Raw genomic sequence first — 18,715 nt, 5'->3', positions numbered from 1 at the left:
AACTATTTTTAATATAATAGATAAATAAACATGGATGGAGGGAATACTCCTCCATTCAACAATAGTTGTCTACTAAACTATTTGTGAGATAACCAACAATACTTGCCCACTTTAAGCCCCGTAAAGTTGATTCGCTCGGTCAGGTTCAGTTATCAGGTGTTGGTTCATCCCACGAAGTAATTGAGGTGTAACATAAATTGAAACAAGCGTAGCGTGATAACAACAACGCAAAACTTGAATCAATTGAAATTGACTTTTTCTGCATTTGTATTACCAAATTCATCATTATGATAGTTGCTACAAGCAATTTGGCAATATAGCTAGCAATAAACAAAAGAAACTGTTTCCTAGTAAAAACAACACTGCTTAAACATAGGGACTTGCCGCAACATGTTTTTTATTATCCTCGCGAAACAAAGTGCTAGTTGAAATTAGGCAAGATGAACTATGCTGATGCTAGCCATGTGATCGCAATCGGGCTTCTTACTTTATGTGTTCCATCTTTCCATATCAGGGATCCAAATTCAGGTGCTTTTTGACGAGATATCGTTTTGAATGTCACCTTGTAAGACAGTTTCTGGTTTTTGCTGGTGAAATTTAATTGTGCTGGCTCGACCTTCACGACTGCGCCTTTGAATGATGAGACTACAACATGGTAATTTGAGATGGGAGAACCCACATTAGTGACTGTTCTATGAAGGGTCAGCATTGAAACTTTTTCAGGAAATACTGCAGAGATGGCTGGGTAGTTCAAGTCCCCTGGATTAGCAAGCGAGTGGTGGCAAGTTCTGTTTGAGAACTTTCCGAAAACCATTAGCTGTGAAGGGCTGAGTTCTTGCGTGCACAAGAACTCAAAGTAATCTTGTGCCCCTATGTCATAAATCAGACCGGGGTCAACAGCTTTCATTGGATTGATGTGTCCTGCACCGTGATCATATGGGGTCGAAGGAGTCACGGATGAGGCATCTTTTAGGGATTTGTAAGTGTTATCATGAACATAAGCAGTTGTCATGAGTGCGGATTTAATTGCTGCTGGACTCCAATCTGGATGTCTGGCCTTGAGCAAAGCAGCAATGCCACTAACATGTGGACATGACATTGAAGTTCCAGACAATATATTGAAATTCGTCCTTCGTTGATCAATTGGCAAACTAGACGGACCCAATGCACCAGTCCAACCAGCAAGGATATTCACTCCTGGTGCCACCATATCTGGCTTTAGAATCTCCAGAGTGAGGAAGTTAGGTCCTCTGGATGAAAATGCAGCAACCACCGGCGAAGGCCTGATCCCTAATTTAGTCCCAAGAAATCTCAAAGTGGCAGTAGCGTTTCTACCAGACGCGTAACGCTTGATTGCTCTTCCTTCTCTTTCACCAACTGCTACTGCCGGTAGAAGGTGACAATCAGCAACCAGCTCTTCACCATTAGCTGCAGTGTTTGTCAAAATCATTCCTACTCCTCCAGCTTCTTTTACAACTTGCCCCTTTTGAACTCGAGGACTAATTCCCCTGTCACATATCACAATTTTTCCAGCAACTGAAGCTTTATCTAAGGTACCATCTAAGCACAATGAGCTCGGCATGAGACTGCTCGAATTACTTCCTAAGTAAATCAAAGGAAACTGTTTTTGTGTTGAAAGATTCATCCTACCTTTATAAAGTGAAGCTCCCGTCACAATTTTCCCCGTCCCCAGCTTAACAGTTGCTGGAAAATCTCTATCCATAGTGCTTGCTCCTACTGTAGTGATCCATGGTGACACATTTGTTAGACTAATTGGATCAGGCCCACCATTTCCTGCTGAACATGAAACAAAAACCCCTTTCTCCATGGCCCCAAAAGCAGCAATTGACAAACTGTCGCGATTATAAGACGAAACTCCACCACCCAAAGAGATTGACAGAACATTAACCCCATCAGCTACAGCTTGATCAACTGCAGAAAGTATATCCGAGCTAAAACACCCACCCACCCAACACACCTTATAAGCTGCAACTCTAGCACCAGGGGCCATTCCTCTGGCAGTACCATAAGCATAACCCAAAAGATTAGCACCACGGACTACAGACCCTGCAACTGTTCCAGCAGTATGAGTACCATGCCCATCTTGATCTCTTGCCGATTTGAACTCACCCCTTTCATTTATTTTACCGGAAGCTGCTTCATACCCACGGAAAAACACTCTAGCACCAACAATTTTCTTGCTGCAATGATGCTTCTCAAAACCCCTCCCTGTTTCACAAACCCCTTTCCAGTGAGCTGGAACACTAGTCATTCCAGTATCATTAAAACTCGGGCTTTCCGGCCAAATCCCAGTATCAAGAACGCCCACAATTACATTGTGGTCAGATAATCTATCTGCCCACAACTTGCTGCTATCCTCACGGTCAAGCCCAAGAAACAGAGGACTTCTAGTGGTATGTAACTGATACTTAATCTCAGGAAAAACAGCTAAAACCCCATTTCGTTCTTGTAATTTTTTCACTTCTTCTTCACTAAGCTGAGCAGCAACACCATGAAAAGCAGTTTGGTAGCTGTAAAGTATCCTTTCTTCTTCATCCCCTGTTTTTTCTCCCTCTGGTGTAGATGGCAGTACTGATTTTACTAGTGATGAGTACCATTTAACATGGTCGATGAATACATCTGGTTTAGCCCATTTATCCATTTGGATAATGTAAGTTTTCTTTGTGTTTGGGATACATTTGGCTAGGTTGATAGCAAGACAAAGTGATACGAAGAAAAACAAGCATTTCACTAGTATTCCAGCCATTCTTTGAAGAAAACAAAGGAGAATGAAGAGTTGAAGAAGAGAGGTTTGAATATGAATAGTGTTATCTGGGAGTGCGTCGGTGTGTTAGATAGTATTGAATACTTAGCAGAATGGATGGGCAATTAATGTGTCTTCTTGTGTTGGTAATAAAAGTAGGTGGTTGTTTTCATGAATGGTAAGTTAGTTAAGGCATTTATTGAGACTGTGGTGCATGCATCACTATTCTTTTCTTAATCAGAGCTCTTAGGTTTGAATTTTAGAACCTTATAATGCACAAATCTAAAATAGTCAAAATTTAATGCAAATATCAAACGGACAAAAAAGGCTTTTATTAAGAAAGGGAAGCTGGCTCAAGTGGGTTAATAGTTATGGGACTATGGTCCATGTGTTTCCATGGTTAAATAGTTAAATGCTGCATTATTTTTCATAATAACACACTTGTACTTTGAGAAGTTTATAAACCACTAATTATGTTTTACAAGACATAACTTAATTTATATATATTTTTTTTTTGTTTCCCATTCAATGTCCAAAGTTTATATTAGAGATCCGACTAAATTCAAATCGCACACTGTAGGACTTATTCACGAGTGGCATTTTCAACAAGATTTTCTTCATATCCAAAACTCGAACCCGAGACATCTGTTTAAGGTAGAGCAGTCTCACCACTGCACCATAATTCATATTGATGTTTGTTACATAACTTATGTTAATAGAAGTGTAAATTAAGTTTAATAGTAATTCATAAAATTATGTCTTGACATAACAGGGTTCAATAAGAGTCTGTTGATATTTGATTTTAGTGCACTATTCTTAACACAAGTAGATTGATCGGTTTTTAATCATATGGAATTCATGTGGAAGAATTACGCCATATTAGATTCCCTCATTCATTCATCGATTTCATTGCTTTTTTTGTTCTAGGTATGAACAAAGATCGAGATTCTTCTAAGATTCAAGTCGATGATATACCTTTTCTATTGTTCTTAGACGGATCTCTCACTCTTGATAAAGAAAAAGACTTCAACTTTAAAGATTTGATCTTCTTTTCATTCACCGATTCCTTTAATAAGAAGAATGCGAGAAATGCGTAGTACTATAATCTTTTTGCTACTAGTTTATTCATGTCACACTTTTGCTTTCCCCACTCTTTGCTTTGCTCGCGTAGTAAAAAAAAAAAAAAAAAAAAGCATCTATAGAGAAGGCAAAAATTGTCTATTAAAAATAAGATATAGTAAAAAGTAGTCAAAAATAGATTGACCCATAAATTTTCATTAATCTAGACATAAATGCAAAAATTAAAATTCATCCAATAATGCTAAAGCTTGCCCAAATAGGAGTATTGTTTTAACTTCAGGTACTAACTCTGTCACTTGAGACCTGACTACTTTTTTCCTTACGATTTGAAAGCCACTTTTAATTTTCAAATTACTACTTATTTGTTCAATGTCCCATTATTAGTTGGCTTCTCGTACCAAATGGAACATACAGTCAGAGTTCTGAATAATTATGATGAAGGTAACAGTTTATGTTGCTTTATAAGATTTGAGCCTATAATATAGGCATAATGAACGAATATTTTAGACATATCGCATCTTATCTGATAATTTATTTATATTATATCACATAAAATAAGATGTATGTAACTATTTATTTAATTTTATAGTTTCCTTTATTAAATTTTGGGTGAACCCATCGGCAGCCCCTTAAACTTGGCACTAACTTTCACTTAGACACCTCAAGTAAGCTTTGTTTATTTTGAACACTTTAAGTAGGAGTTCGTTGTGTCATTTTGACACTTTTCGCTAACATGGCATAATGAGTGTATAACACTCACTACCAGCAAGTCGAGCTTTATTTAGCCTTTTTTTTTTTTCTTTTTTGTCTTGTCCTATTTTCAACTACCATTTTCATAAATTTAAACTCCTTCCATGGTGAAAAGTGTTGACAGACATTTTAGAGTTAAATATATATTTTACTGATTTAAATTTAATAGTCAAATTAGTTTATTATTTGTTTTTAAATCAGGACTCGTTTAAATTATGTGGTTCAAAATTATGATTGAAATTAATACAAACAATTTTGTTGCTTGATAGTTTACCCTCAGATTCATGTTAGATCTAATTCTCTCAAAAAATCCTTTTTATCTCTTTCTTAGATTCCATTCTGTATTTTATGCTCTAATTAGTCTCTAACTCTCCATGGGAAACGGCACCTGCACTTAAGTTTTCAATGATGATATTGAAGATAAATTTCTTCATTTTGTTTGGTCCTAATTTCCTCAATTTTCTGTTTTTACTCCACTACAGATATAGAATAGGAATTATTTTTCATTCAAATCATTCAAATTCCATCGAATACTTATTTTATAGGGAAGAGGATTTAATATATTTTGAATCTTTAAAGAATAGAGAAAGCTCGGATATGGCGGAGAAGACGAATGGGGTAGGGGTGGATTTGATTTATTTTCATGGAGAAGACGATTGGTGTTGGCGGGCAGGGGGGGATAGGGGTCAGGGGTGGTTTGGTATTCTGCAAAACACTTCTTTTTAGAAGTGATTAAGTTTTCCTTTTGTAATTATTTGGGAAAAATGTCACGTGTCATCAATTCACTTGTTATCTTTTTTGTTAGACCAAAATTCATTGTTTAAGAATTATTTTGGGGGAAAATGTCAAATGTCCTTACTTTATTGGACACTTTACAGGTCATCGCGAGTGTAACGCACGCACATTATATATTTTTGCTTATTGAAAAAAAAGTGTCAAAATGACATAACGAAACCCTATATGAGGTGTCTAAAGTGAACATACTTCAGTTGAGATGTCTAAGTGAAAAAATTGTGTCAAGTTTAGGAAGTCAGCGATGGGTTTGGCCTTAAATTTTTATGGGCATCACAATCAATAATGGTCACCATCGGCCCCGAATCCGATGTAAAGAGTAACCTATACAGTAATTTAGAACAGCAATTTTCCTAAAGACACTCATCTGTCTGACACACGCTCATCTCTCACTATAATTACTCACTAAAAGAGAAGTAGCTACGTGACCAAATATTGGTAGTTCGGTTCTTCGGTTTGGTTTTTAAACTTTAATTTAGTTTTTTGATTTTATTTTAAAAAAGTGAGCATCGTATTTTAAATCAAACTAATTTGGTTCAATTTTTTCTATTTTGATTTGGTTCAGTTCGGTGTTTTTAGATTAGTTTTTTGGTGTTAATGAAAAATAAAATGAGGACAAAATTAAAATATAAGATATTTAAAAATTTAAAATTATGTTAATGAATGATGTGTCTCTTCGTGGAACACTTATTGTGCTAACTAAAAGATCCTATATTTGTCTTTGTTAAGAACTTTGTGCCTCCAACTACTTTTTGAGAAAAACAAGGACAAAGACGGGTTCCTTTACATAATGTACATTGATAAAATATATGTTTGGGTTCCTCTTGGAAATTAATATTTGAAGGTAACTATTAAATTGTACATTTGTTGCTACTTTGATTTGTTCATAAATGATTTGATTGTTAGTTGACTTTTTATTTTTAGTTAGGAGAATGCTTATATATATATATATATATATATATATAATTATTATTTTTAATTTTTAATTATTTAAATAAAAGTTCAGTTCTTAGATGTACCTAAGTTCTGAGACTCTTACATTGAACACCGAACCGAAGAATCGAACTTTTGAAAAAATAACATCGAACCGAAAAACCGAAGAACCAAATTAGTTCGGTCTTTCGGTTTTTCAGTATTTTTCTCACCCCTACCAAATAGGATTGTGGTGATGTGATAAGTATTTATTCATCCTTAATTAAGGGTTTGAGGCCTTTGTTAGGAAGCGACTTTACTTTCAATGTGACACTTTTCAGCATCAATTCAAATTTTAATATAAATACTGAATACCGAGTGAAAAAGAAAAAAGAAAAAAGAGAAGTAGGTGGGTATATAGGTAAGAAATTGAATAAGGAGCATTCAAAGCCATGTTACTGTGGGGTTTGTGACAAGCAAAATGGTCGCCAAATTTGACTACTTTCCCCTATCAGTTAACACCACATCAAACTGTTGGCTCACACTTGTTTGCTAATATTTGAGGATATGCCGTTTGGACATGTAATATATTATAAAATTATGATTCGAAATTATAAATATGATTAAAGTGATATAAAATTAAAATTTATTTAGATATATAATTTAAATTTTGAGTTATATCTTTTCATATATATATAAAAATCTAACAAACTGAGAAATTATAAAAAAAATATTTTTTATATAATTTTATCAAATGAATAAATTATAATCATAAATAAAATATCGAAATATTTTAAGACGTCGCCATAATAAATTACATATCTCATGTTATTTTTAAAAATAAATATTTGAAATTACAATCTTTTAAATATATATAATTATATAAAGATTTATTAATCAACAATTATAATACTCTCTCTCTATGTATCATATTAGTTGTCTAAATTACTATAAATAGTGAGCTCAAGTTAATAGTCATTTACAAATTCAATATAGAATTAATCAAAATTTTCACATTCTACCCTTAATACTTATTATTTTTTTTAAAAAAATAAACAAGTTTGTAAAGTTTCAAAAAAAAGTTCTCAAGAGGTAAATTATTAAAACCACTCTCTTTCTTATTTATGTTTTCTTACAGGCATGTAAAATAAAACTTAATTAGATAACTATAATTAATATGAAATGAAGAGAGTAACTAGTTATTTTCTAATATATTTTTTTTCACAAAGTACAAACAATCTATTTACGTCAAACATTAATTTTTTAAAAATTAGATAACTTGCACTCTCAAGAAGAATTGAACAGGCAAATTAGAGAGAACAGTTGCGGTCCAAGTTGCACAGTCCTATTCCACTATCTTATCACTCTTCTTTGTTTGACTTAGTTGATTTTTATATTTATATTTTATATAAAATTTAATATAAGGGGAACTCTCTAACTAGTGAATGTTGTGCTCCAGGTTCATTTCTTTTCGGGACTTAATTGTAATTGTGCTCTTTCATTTGTTTGTTTTTGCATATACTTAACTAGATGTACTTTATCGAAGGTCGTAATGGAGTCATAAGTATTTTTGAATTCGAATCTTCCTGAATACAAAGTTAGATTAGAGTCTTTTTGGATACATAGTCATTTTTGTTAGGAAGTGTTTTACCACCTAATGTAAAATTTTCTAATGTCAATTCAAATTTAATTGAATTTCAACATAGATATCGAGGACCAGGTATAAAAATCTCATTAACACCGTGTCTACGTACAATCACAAGTAGTGGCCTGCCAGCATCTTAGAGCTACTACTGGCTCCAACAACTTACTTGCGAATTAATTAACTCCACTCACTAATTAAGGAAAGTTGAAATAAATGAAAAATATGCCACTAGGGAATAGGTTTGTTTGATATTAATGTAAAATCACTGTCAAAAGAATGATATTAGGATGGATGAAATTTATCTGCCATTAATCAAAGATCTTCAATTTGAAAATAAGTAAAAAAAAAGTAGTATAATAATCATAGGTAATAAGAAGTTAAATTAATCAGACTAGTACATACTAAATACCAAATAATTATGTCGACTAAGTGCATAAATAGTCATTTTAAGGACTCCTATTTTAAAAAAATAGCAAAAGCTTAAGGGTCTGTTTGGAAAGCCACCTGGTAATTGGAATTGGTGTAATTACTAGGGTAGTAATTACTAGCCTAGTAATTACACAATCTAGTAATTACATTGACCTGTTTGATTGCCACAGTGTAATTACAGTGTAATTCCCTTTGTCCTGTTTGGTTGGACGAATGTAATTACACAGCTAAATTTTAAAATAGATCAGATTTTGAATAAATAAAATTACAATGTATAACTGATTGTTAGAATCGATTTTTTAATTTTTTTTTTTAATTATTATTATTATTATTATTATTATCAGAAATTAAAGAAAAAAAATTAATTCTCATATTTATTTTAATCTCAAAACTAACAGGAGAAAATACAAAAATAAAATTCATACATAATTTACCTAGACATCAAAATATGAAAGTAAAATGAATCAAGAAATAAATCTTACTTGAAAGAAGAAGTACATGGCTTGTTACTGTGCTAGCGTTCTTAGAATGGAAATGTCCAGACAAAAAAGGAAAAAGTGTCTTGGTATTCCAAACAAAAAAATATTAAAAAATTCATGTAATTACATGGTGTAATTACACTCAATTCCTTACCATTCCTTGGGAATTGAGGAGTGTAATTACTTCCCTTCAATTACACCCAATTCCCCTCTTACCAAGTAATTACTTGGTCTACCAAACAGGACAAAGAGAGTAATTACACCAATTACATCAATTCCCAATTCCATTGTGGCCTTTCAAACAGGCCCTAAGTAAATTTTAATTTTTAACCATCTCAAAATCAAAATCAAATTCAGATTCATGAGTTCAAGTTGGAATTGGCCAGGCCTAACTTCATACCTGAGTGTCTAAAGCTGAATTTTAAAGTTTGAAGTTTGAATAGAAAGACCTAGTAGATTTGGAAAAGAGTTTTTTTCTCTCTAAAACATGTGGCTTATTTTTGAGAAAATGATCAAAATAGTCTTTCATATATAGGGTTTGAATTATTTTGATCATTTATCTATATCATCTTATCTAAATAGTCCTTAATGTATACATAAAAAGTATCATTGGTCCTAGCCTTAAAAACTAACTAAAAACATAAAAAAAAACTTTTAAGTTTAATTGTGGGTCCCACACTCTTCTTCCTCCCTCTTTCTTCGCCATTGCTTCTCCTTCATGTTCTTTTTTTTTTTTTTGTCATTTCTTCTACGATTTCTACTCCCAAAATCCTCTCATATTCGGCAATGAAAGCGATAATTTGTGATTGATTGTAATTAGCTTCCTTGAAAAGTTGTCAAGATCCCCTTTCCCCTCCATGAAAAGGAAGGAAAATAAACATAAGGGAATCAGTAGCTATGGTACCTTTAACTGAAACATTTAAGTTGGTCTTTCCAGATCAGCCAGGATTGCGAAGAGGTATAAAATTTTATCCAACTGATCAAGAGATTATTTGGCACTTACTTGGAAAAGTCGAAGGTGGTGATCAGAATTCCCATCCTTTTATTGATGAGTTCATTCCAACTGTTGATGAGGATGATGACATCTGCTATACACATCCTCAAAATTTAGCAGGTATACAAATTATCACTTTCATTGCCGAATATGAGAGGATTTTGGGAGCAAAAATCGTAAAAGAAATGGTAAAAAAAGAAGAACATGAAGGAGAAGCAATGGCGAAGAAAGAGGGAGGAAGAAGAGTGTGGGACCCACCGTTAAACTTAACAGTTTTTTTTATGTTTTATGCTAGTTTTTAGGGTTAGGAACAAAATGATACTTTTTATATATACATTAAGGACTATTTAGATAAGATGGTATAGATAAAGGACCAAAATAATTCAACCCTATACATGAAGGACTATTTTGATCATTTTCTCCTTATTTTTTACTTATAAACTATTTTTTTTTAAGCCAATCCAAATGGGCTCATAGTCACATGCTTCAAGAAATAAGTACTAATTTACGTTTAGTTAAAGTCAATAATTATACATTGTCTATATAACATGCAAGTATGATACTAATTAAACCATACTTTGCACTTTGTCTAATGTAAGATAAGCCTTTTCAAAAAGGTTATTGGGGTCTTTCATCAAATTGAACTTTTTTGGCAATCGTTTTGTATAAATGAAAAACTTAAAAAAGAACTATCTTTCAAGCTTTATGACATAAGAATGCACTACTTATTTATCTGATAAAATACATTTGTGTGTTAAGTTTACTCAACTTGAAATGATTAATGCAAAGTGTGTTTATATTCGTTGGGGTTTGAAGTGTCAATTTTCTCTTTCGATGCTAAAAATGATTTAAGGTGACACATTTGTGTTATGATTAGTGGAATAGCCACATGTATTTCAAGAGATGTAATTGATATCCTTAGTTGGAAAATTGTCTTGTATAGCTAGTTCATCTGTAATTTCACCTAATGACATTGGGAACGATGGTTTTAAACTTTTAATCCGGATTTGCCTTATGGGAAAATCTTCAAGTTTAAAAGTCATAGGTGTTGTCCATAGAAGAGTCGAAGTTTTACTCATGAGTCGAGTCAGGTCAAAAGTATATAGTAACCAAATTTGTGATGTTAAGTGCAGCAAGAGTCGCAACCGGATTATATTGGGACGGAGAAGTTGGATTGATGGTACCAACAAAAGGTGATTGAAAGGGCAAAGAAACAGTGCTAACAAATGGTCAAGGTAAAGTATATGACGGAGAAGGACAAGGGATTGAAGTGTGCAGGGATGGGACAGAAAAGGATAGAGGGGGAAAAGAGAGTGGCGGGGTTGTTTGATTGGGGAGAGCAGAATCTGAAATTGAAGCGGTAGAAGGGGAGTACTACCGTCGATTGGCTAAGAAGGCAAAAGTGGTGATGATGTCTGCTCACTACGGCAGAAATCGACATATTTTGGCAAAAGGATCGCAAGAAAAGGGAAATAGGAGATAGAATAGGCCCTTAGCAATAGATGGCTCTGATACCATGTGTAAAGTAATGTTTTTGCACATTACGCTCTTCTCGTGAGCCTTGTATATATAATAAACAATCATATTACAAGGTTCAAGTCGTTAAAGACAACAAGTACTATAAGGACTCTTGTTGACTAGCAAGTATAATTGTACAATGACTCTATTTATGTTCTAAATAAAAGTTCAAGACTACTCACCTCCAACATCATTTTTCAAATTCCCTCTAGGCTCTAATTGGGCCTTGCATTCAATTTATAACGTTAAGTTACAGTTCTATACAGTTCAACCAACGAGTTTATCAATACGACTGAAATATACATTGATAGTATATATATGTTTTGTATAAATATGTATAATATATGTATATAAAGTAAAAATATACACAATATATAGATTTTGCATATATTTCGTAAACTAGTTGACCGAATTGTTTAGGATGGTACGTATTCATCCTAAGGGATATCCATCAATACTATCAGCCCATGGACCTCTTTGGGCTTCCCCACAAATGGGCCTAATACATTCCCAAATTATACTAATACACTTAGGACCACTTCCCATCCCAAGCATCCAAGCTTTGACACCTTTTTTCACCCTTTCTTTAGCCTCCAAATATGCCAATTCATACCACAAAGAAGAAGAAGATTGATTCCCAAATCTATGCAATGTCATCAAAGCAGCTTCCATATCACTCTCACCAAGATTCAACCCTTTTCCTATCTCATTTATCACTGCCCTTCCTGAAGTTGGTAAACAAAAATGATTTATAACAGACTTAAAATTAGGCACATAAATATCTACACTTGATTTTTTGTCTACCATTTTCTTTTTCAAGATTGAAACCCCATACAAAATTTTCTCAGTAAAAGGCAAAATTTGTGAACCAAGAATTGTTATATTAGACCTAAGTGTTTCTCCTGCTGTTTCCAATAAGTTTCTCTTTAGTGTAACTCCAGTATATCCATCTGTATCCTCTTCGCGATACGCAGAAAAATACCCCTTGTCATCATAAGCTCTCTGAGTTCTTAGAGTTTTAACAAGCTCGTATTTTGCTCTGTTTTTCGATTCTTTTTTATTTGAAATTAAAATCCCAGCAGCACCCATTCGGAATAAGCAATTAATAACGAGCATTGATGGTTCTTTTCCAGGATACCAACCTGTAGATAAAATCTCTGTGCTAAGGACAACAGCTATTGAGTCCTTATGAGATTTAAATATGTTTTGAGTTATGTCAATAGCTAACGCGCTAGCACTGCAACCCATGCCACTAATTGTGTAACTTTTAATGTCTTCTCTCATGCCGAATTTGTTTACAATGATGGAAGAAAGGGATGGGGCAGGGCAAAATCCACTGCAATTGACAATTAAAACATCGATATCACGTGGGGTGAGCTTGGTTTTAGCCAAAAGGTCTTCAAATACAGGGAAAAGCACCATGTGCACTTCACTAATAACTTCTTGATAGTCTGATTTTGGTGGAATGTAATGAAGTGCAGGAGGTATATATGTTTCATCACTTTGTCCTGATTGATTCAAGATTTTAGTCATGAAAGTTATGCTCTGTTTATCCATGAAATTTCGGGTATGTTCGATGAAAGTTGAGTGAGGAATTTGACAGATACTTGGTGGCTTTAGACATGAATAGTCTACAAGGTATATTGGTGAAGGTCTTGATTTCAAGATTAAGAGGAAAATGTAACATGAAAGGATCACAAGATGAAACATGTTGAGCTCTGCTTGTAGAAGAATAAGCAGAGCTTCTATAGTAAAGAAGATGAAAAGACAGAGAAGTTTGGTTAGTTCCATGAGGATTAAAAGAAAATTGAAGGTGGAGTGGAGTGGAGGAATGAAGTTGTGTTGAAGGGGATTATATAGGCCATATACATACCTATGACATGAAATTTCATTCCTGATTTAAATTTGTGAGATGAAATTAGTGTTTCGATATGTGATTTTATATTTTTTAAATACAAAAAATGATTCATAAATTTATATCTTATTTTAAAAAATTCTCATCATTTTATATAATATACGGAAATATCAAATGAATGATAATTTTTTTTTACGGAATATGAATATGATGATATAGTTACTAATGATATTGACCATGTTCAATTTTATTAGGCGCTATCCATCAACAAACTACCTAAAGTTCGCACTAACTTTCACTTAAAAATTTTAACTAACATTTGTTCATTTTAAACACCTAATGTTGGGCCTGTGTGTCAAGCCACTCTTTGCTGTTGTTGCAAAGTGAGTGTGATACACACATGAATGATACGTGAGAGACTTATTTAACCTATTTTTTTTTATTTTTTATTTTTCTCCTTTTCTTCCTCATTTTCGAATCAAATGCATCTCCCATTATTTCTCCAAAAGCTTATAGTCCTTCCATGGATGTCAAATTTTTTTACACAAATTTGTTTTTTAGTTGCAATAGACAAATTGAAAGAAGATTGGTTCATTCCAAAATTAAAAATAATATATCAATGTTGCAAGTTAAATCTTAACTCCTTTTTCCAAAGGATGGAGAATAAAATTAAGTAAAAGAAAATAATTTTAGCCTAATGCACAATGCAAGAAGAATTGATCTTTATATATAGGGGAAAACATCCCTGATTATTGTCTACAATATTCACTCGAGTTTTCATGCATCCATTATAACTCACACTTATACTTCTAAACATTAAATCAAATGTAGAATGAGAGGGTGCGACCAAAAAGACGATAAAATGGAGTGGGTATGGTGTAAAGACCATGAAAAAGGAAGAAGATAGCAGAGAAAATAATAATAATATGTAAATAGCGAAAAAGACCATGAAATTTGAAAAAGGAGAAATATGACAAAGAAGATGACTGTGGAGGTGGAGGGGGGAGTCCACTTAGCAAAATAATTTTTCTTTTAATTATTTGGATAGAAAGACCACATGTCATTTATTCATTGGTCACTTTGTTATGTGTTTTTGACCCTTATTTTTTGCTCTTTAGGGAAAATAGCAATTTTGATCCTCAATTGTATTTTTGTGTGTTTAATAATATTGCTTAAAAATGAGTTGGCATAATATAATTGATCATTTAATTCATGTGGTCACGCTTGGTTAATGATGCGCCTAGGATCGCTAGGAGATCGTGAAAAAAGTGTCAAAATGACACAGTGAAGCTGACATTAGATGTTTAAAATGAATAAGGAATAGTTATGGTGATTAAGAGAAAGTTGGTGTCAACTTTAGATAATCCAATGTACTAAACAACATACCAATATTGTTGCACAAATAAAAGAAGCATAGTACCTTACTCTTTCTCGTTAGAGTGATGCATTTTTCGCATAAAAAAATATTCATAAAAAATAATATATTATGTATGTATAATTAAAAAATAATATGTATATAATTTATCAATTTGATTTGATTTTTTTAAAATAAAACTAAAATCAAATATTATAATTAGTAATTTTAAAAAATATAAAATCAAATTAAATAAAACTCGATTTGGTTCAATTCCTTTATTTAGATTAATTTTTACCCAAATCGTTGCAATAATAGAGAAGAAATTGTGAAAATTTTAAGGGAAGAATAAAAAGGGAAATTATTATGTTTTCACTCACATTCTCAAGAAAAGTTAGGAACACCTCTTTATCATGTCACCGTAAATGACTTAATAGACATATTTTAAAGAAAAAATTGCTTAATTATACTAATATTCCTATCGTATTTATTAATTCTCCTTATAGTTTAAATTAATTACATATTATCTCACTAATTAATAATTGCCAAATTTCAAGTTAGATACACCTAAAGATACATGTATTCTTACTACCAAATACACTAAATAGGGAGAGAGGTGAGCGAGGAAGATAGGAGGGAGACGAATAAGGTAGTCTATGTATCCTAGATACATGCAAATTACACTAAATACATGTATCCGAGATATACATGCAAATACACTAGATACATGTATCTGAAATACAAAATACATTGCAGATCCACTCTGAAATACAGATACATAAGGAGAGAGGCGAGCAAGAAAGGAAAAGAGGTGAATGAGAGAGACAGACACATGTGAATCCAATTGTATATAATGTATCTAGAACAAATTACACTAATTTTGACCTTATATATCCGAGATACATGCAAATCCACTTAGATACATATATCTGACACGTCTAGATACATGTATCCGAAGTTCAAATTCTGATAAGATTCGTAATATTAGAAATTCGCGTGAAAGGAAGTAATTTGCTCCTAAACTAGTAAGATTTGTATTGTTTACCCTATTATAAGTGAAGATGGAACGCCAAAATGGAATAAGATTAAGTTAAAGTATCAAAATAGACGATTTCAAAACCAGGCGGCTATGTATTTATTTGACCGATTATATACCTATATTTGGAAAACGTCTCAACTAATTTTTGTTGCATTATTATTAAAATCCAATCTAAATTTTCGAGTGGTAATTGATCTTATAAATGCAAATTATGTACATGTTCTGCAATATATATAAAACTATGGTATTCTAGTTGACTTGTATGCCATTGTGCTATCCACTTGAATCCAGTGGCTGACTAGATCACTGTTCATGTTGGATTAGTTTCATTTTTATACACAGACACTATAAATTTTGTATACTAATCATGTTACTCAAATAAGTAAGTGCAAGTAAATACTCATTAACCAATGGAATTAGTTATTCAAAAAATAAGATAAGTGACCTTTGAAAACAGATTAATTGCATTGATTATATATACCAACATTCATTACATGTCATTAATTAGTGGATATAAGTTACATTGTTTATAAGAGAGATTGTGATAGAGTGGTAAGTACTTCTACCTAGGGGTGTTCATGGTTTGGATAAAAACCGATCCAAACCGAAAAATCAAACCAAACCGATTAAATAAACCGATTTAATTTGAGTTTTGATTTGGTTTGGTTTTAGATTGTTAAGAACCGATAGTCATTGGTTTGGTTATGGTTTTGTTAAAAAAAAATCGAAGAAATAACCGAACCGAACCAACAAGTTATATACATAAATTTTATTATTATACATACATAATATATTATATTCATAAACAATTTTAAAGATTTTATATATGTTTCATCAAAATTTATTTGTAATTTACTTGTGAAAGAAAAAATGTCCAAGGTGAGAACATTTTTCTTATTGGTTTCATGTATATGAGTGTCTATGGAAATTCATTGTGGGATTGAAAATGTCATTGTCTCTTCCTTCTATGCCAAAATAGTGAATTTTGAAGTTTTATTCAGTAAATTCAATGATCCAAAGTTCTGTAATGCTAGTCATTTTAACTATCTTTTCGTTGGAATGGATTGTTGTCACTTTTTTCACGTTTTGAATGAATTGTTTCTTTTATTTTATGTATGGTTAATAACCGAATAACCGAACCAAACCAAACCAAAACCGAAAACAACCAAACCGATAAATGTATATTATATTTGGTTTGGTTTGGTTTTGATAATTTTAAAACCGATTAAGTTGGTTTGGTTTTGATTTTGACCAATAACCGACCCAAACCAACCCGTGAACACCCCTACTTCTACCTCTTTAATCAGAAGTTTCGAATTCGAGTTTTTTTGAGTGTGGAATTGCCTTTGATATATAGAAAATATTTCACCCGTAATGTAAGACTTCTCTATGCGAATTCAAATTTAATTCAAGATCTAATATAAATAGCTGACATTGTTTAATGAATCAATCTCTGACTAACTAGTCATGCATCTAGACTCTAGAGTCCACAAACCTAAGGAGGACTTTCCGAGAGAGTGAGTTCTCTTATGCAAGTTGGTTCTAAGTTCTAAACTCTAACTACTCTCTCCTTTTTTTTTTTTTGGTTTCCCATCCGGTGTCCGAAACCCCACTTGGAGCTCCGATTAAATTCGGATCGTGCTCTGCAAGTTTTTTTTTTTTTTGGTTTCCCATTCGGTGTCCGAAGCCCACATTGGAGCTCCGACTAAATTCGGATCGCGCTCTGCAGGGCCCATTCAGGGGTGGCGCTCCCAACATGATTTTCTCCATACCCAGGGCTCGAACCCAAGACCTCTGGTTAAGGGTGAAGTACTCCCACCAGTGCACCACAACCCATGTTGGTAACTACTCTCTCCATCTCAAAATATTTATAGTGTTTTTTAATTATTTATACATCTCTAATATTTTTTTGTCTAACATTAATTGTTCACATTATATAAATAATTATTTCAAATTACTTGTCAATTTATAAAATTAAGATAAGATTAATAAAAAAATTTGTTTCATCTTTACAATTAATTCTTTTTTGAAAGTGTCAATAAGTTAGTAAAGTTCTAAAAATATTTCTTAAGGAATACACTAGCAAAACTGTCCTTCTTATTTATAATTTTTAAAGGACGTGTAAAGGAAAAAGTGGACAACTAATATGAAACAAATGGAGAATTAAAAAGGTATTTGACTATTTTATTCTTATTTATATCTTAAGATGTTCTTTTCATTGGATATTTACTCTATTTATGTGTTATAAATAAAGATAGTTATTAATTACTAAGAGTAAAGAAAAAAATAATTAATTTATCTTGAACTTCTAAAATGACAAGTATTTTGAGACATATTGTAAGAACCTTACATTTGGACATGCGATATGAAATCATGATTTCAAATCTCAAATCCATTAAAAAGCATGATTTTTTGGAACTTCAAATCATGATTTCAATTTTCAAATGTAAAACTTGACCCATATATAATTATCATGTACTCGTTATACAATGAGTATACATTTGCATAGTTGCATTAGCTACCAAGGTTATAACTAGGCGCACATAAATATTTTTATTGTATAGGTAAAACCGTAAACTTTCTAAAGTTTTGAGAAAGTTTTGATTCTCATCGCACCTCATCATAAAAAAGATAATTTTTCGTGAGCTTGATTCATAAGATAGTTACTCAACTTACATGATATAAGAGTAAAGCAGAACTCTAGAATTCAAGTGTCATTGTTGCTCACTTTTTAATTTTTTTTATGTGTTTGGACCGTGAAGAAGAACAAACACATAAAAAAGGTGATAAAAACATAATATTTTTTGTCTTGCCAACAGATTCAAAACGTCTCTAGTTAAAGTATGTCTTACTTTTTGTACAAACAACATATTATGTTAGTTGGTAGAGTGTGACATTGAAATTTTGTGGGACTCTATAAGATGTGTTCAATTCGAGTTGGGACTCTACAAGGTGTGTTCAATTCCAATTAGAAGTCTTGGAGGCTACTCAACTCTAAACCCTAGTTCAGTACCCCTATATAAATGTACTATATTCCTTTGAAAAGGCATCTCGAGTATTCCACAAAAGTCATGGAATATTCATAGAGATCAAATACAAATTAT

At 32.4% G+C, this 18,715-nt stretch overlaps 2 protein-coding genes across 2 annotated transcripts; both read right to left on the bottom strand.

Moving 5' to 3' along the window:
* Positions 1–247: 247 nt before the first annotated feature.
* LOC125860149 (subtilisin-like protease SBT1.3) lies at positions 248–2,904 on the bottom strand. The gene has a single exon (XM_049540050.1). It carries the CDS (start codon positions 2,765–2,767, stop codon positions 446–448), a length of 2,322 nt encoding a protein of 773 aa, XP_049396007.1. The 5' UTR covers positions 2,768–2,904; the 3' UTR covers positions 248–445.
* Positions 2,905–11,745: 8,841 nt separating this feature from the next.
* LOC125860158 (3-ketoacyl-CoA synthase 6-like) lies at positions 11,746–13,181 on the bottom strand. Its single transcript, XM_049540059.1, has one exon. It carries the CDS (start codon positions 13,152–13,154, stop codon positions 11,796–11,798), a length of 1,359 nt encoding a protein of 452 aa, XP_049396016.1. The 5' UTR covers positions 13,155–13,181; the 3' UTR covers positions 11,746–11,795.
* Positions 13,182–18,715: the final 5,534 nt, after the last annotated feature.

Source organism: Solanum stenotomum, chromosome 3, assembly GCF_019186545.1.
Source record: "Solanum stenotomum isolate F172 chromosome 3, ASM1918654v1, whole genome shotgun sequence".
Taxonomy (NCBI): Eukaryota; Viridiplantae; Streptophyta; class Magnoliopsida; order Solanales; family Solanaceae; genus Solanum; species Solanum stenotomum.
Note: the sequence above shows the minus strand (reverse complement) of the source record. Positions and strands in the feature narration are given on the sequence as shown.

Coding starts and splice junctions, on each gene's coding strand:
- LOC125860149 (XM_049540050.1), bottom strand. CDS start 2,767: ATGGCTGGAATACTAGTGAAATGCTTGTTTTTCTTCGTATCACTTTGT.
- LOC125860158 (XM_049540059.1), bottom strand. CDS start 13,154: ATGGAACTAACCAAACTTCTCTGTCTTTTCATCTTCTTTACTATAGAA.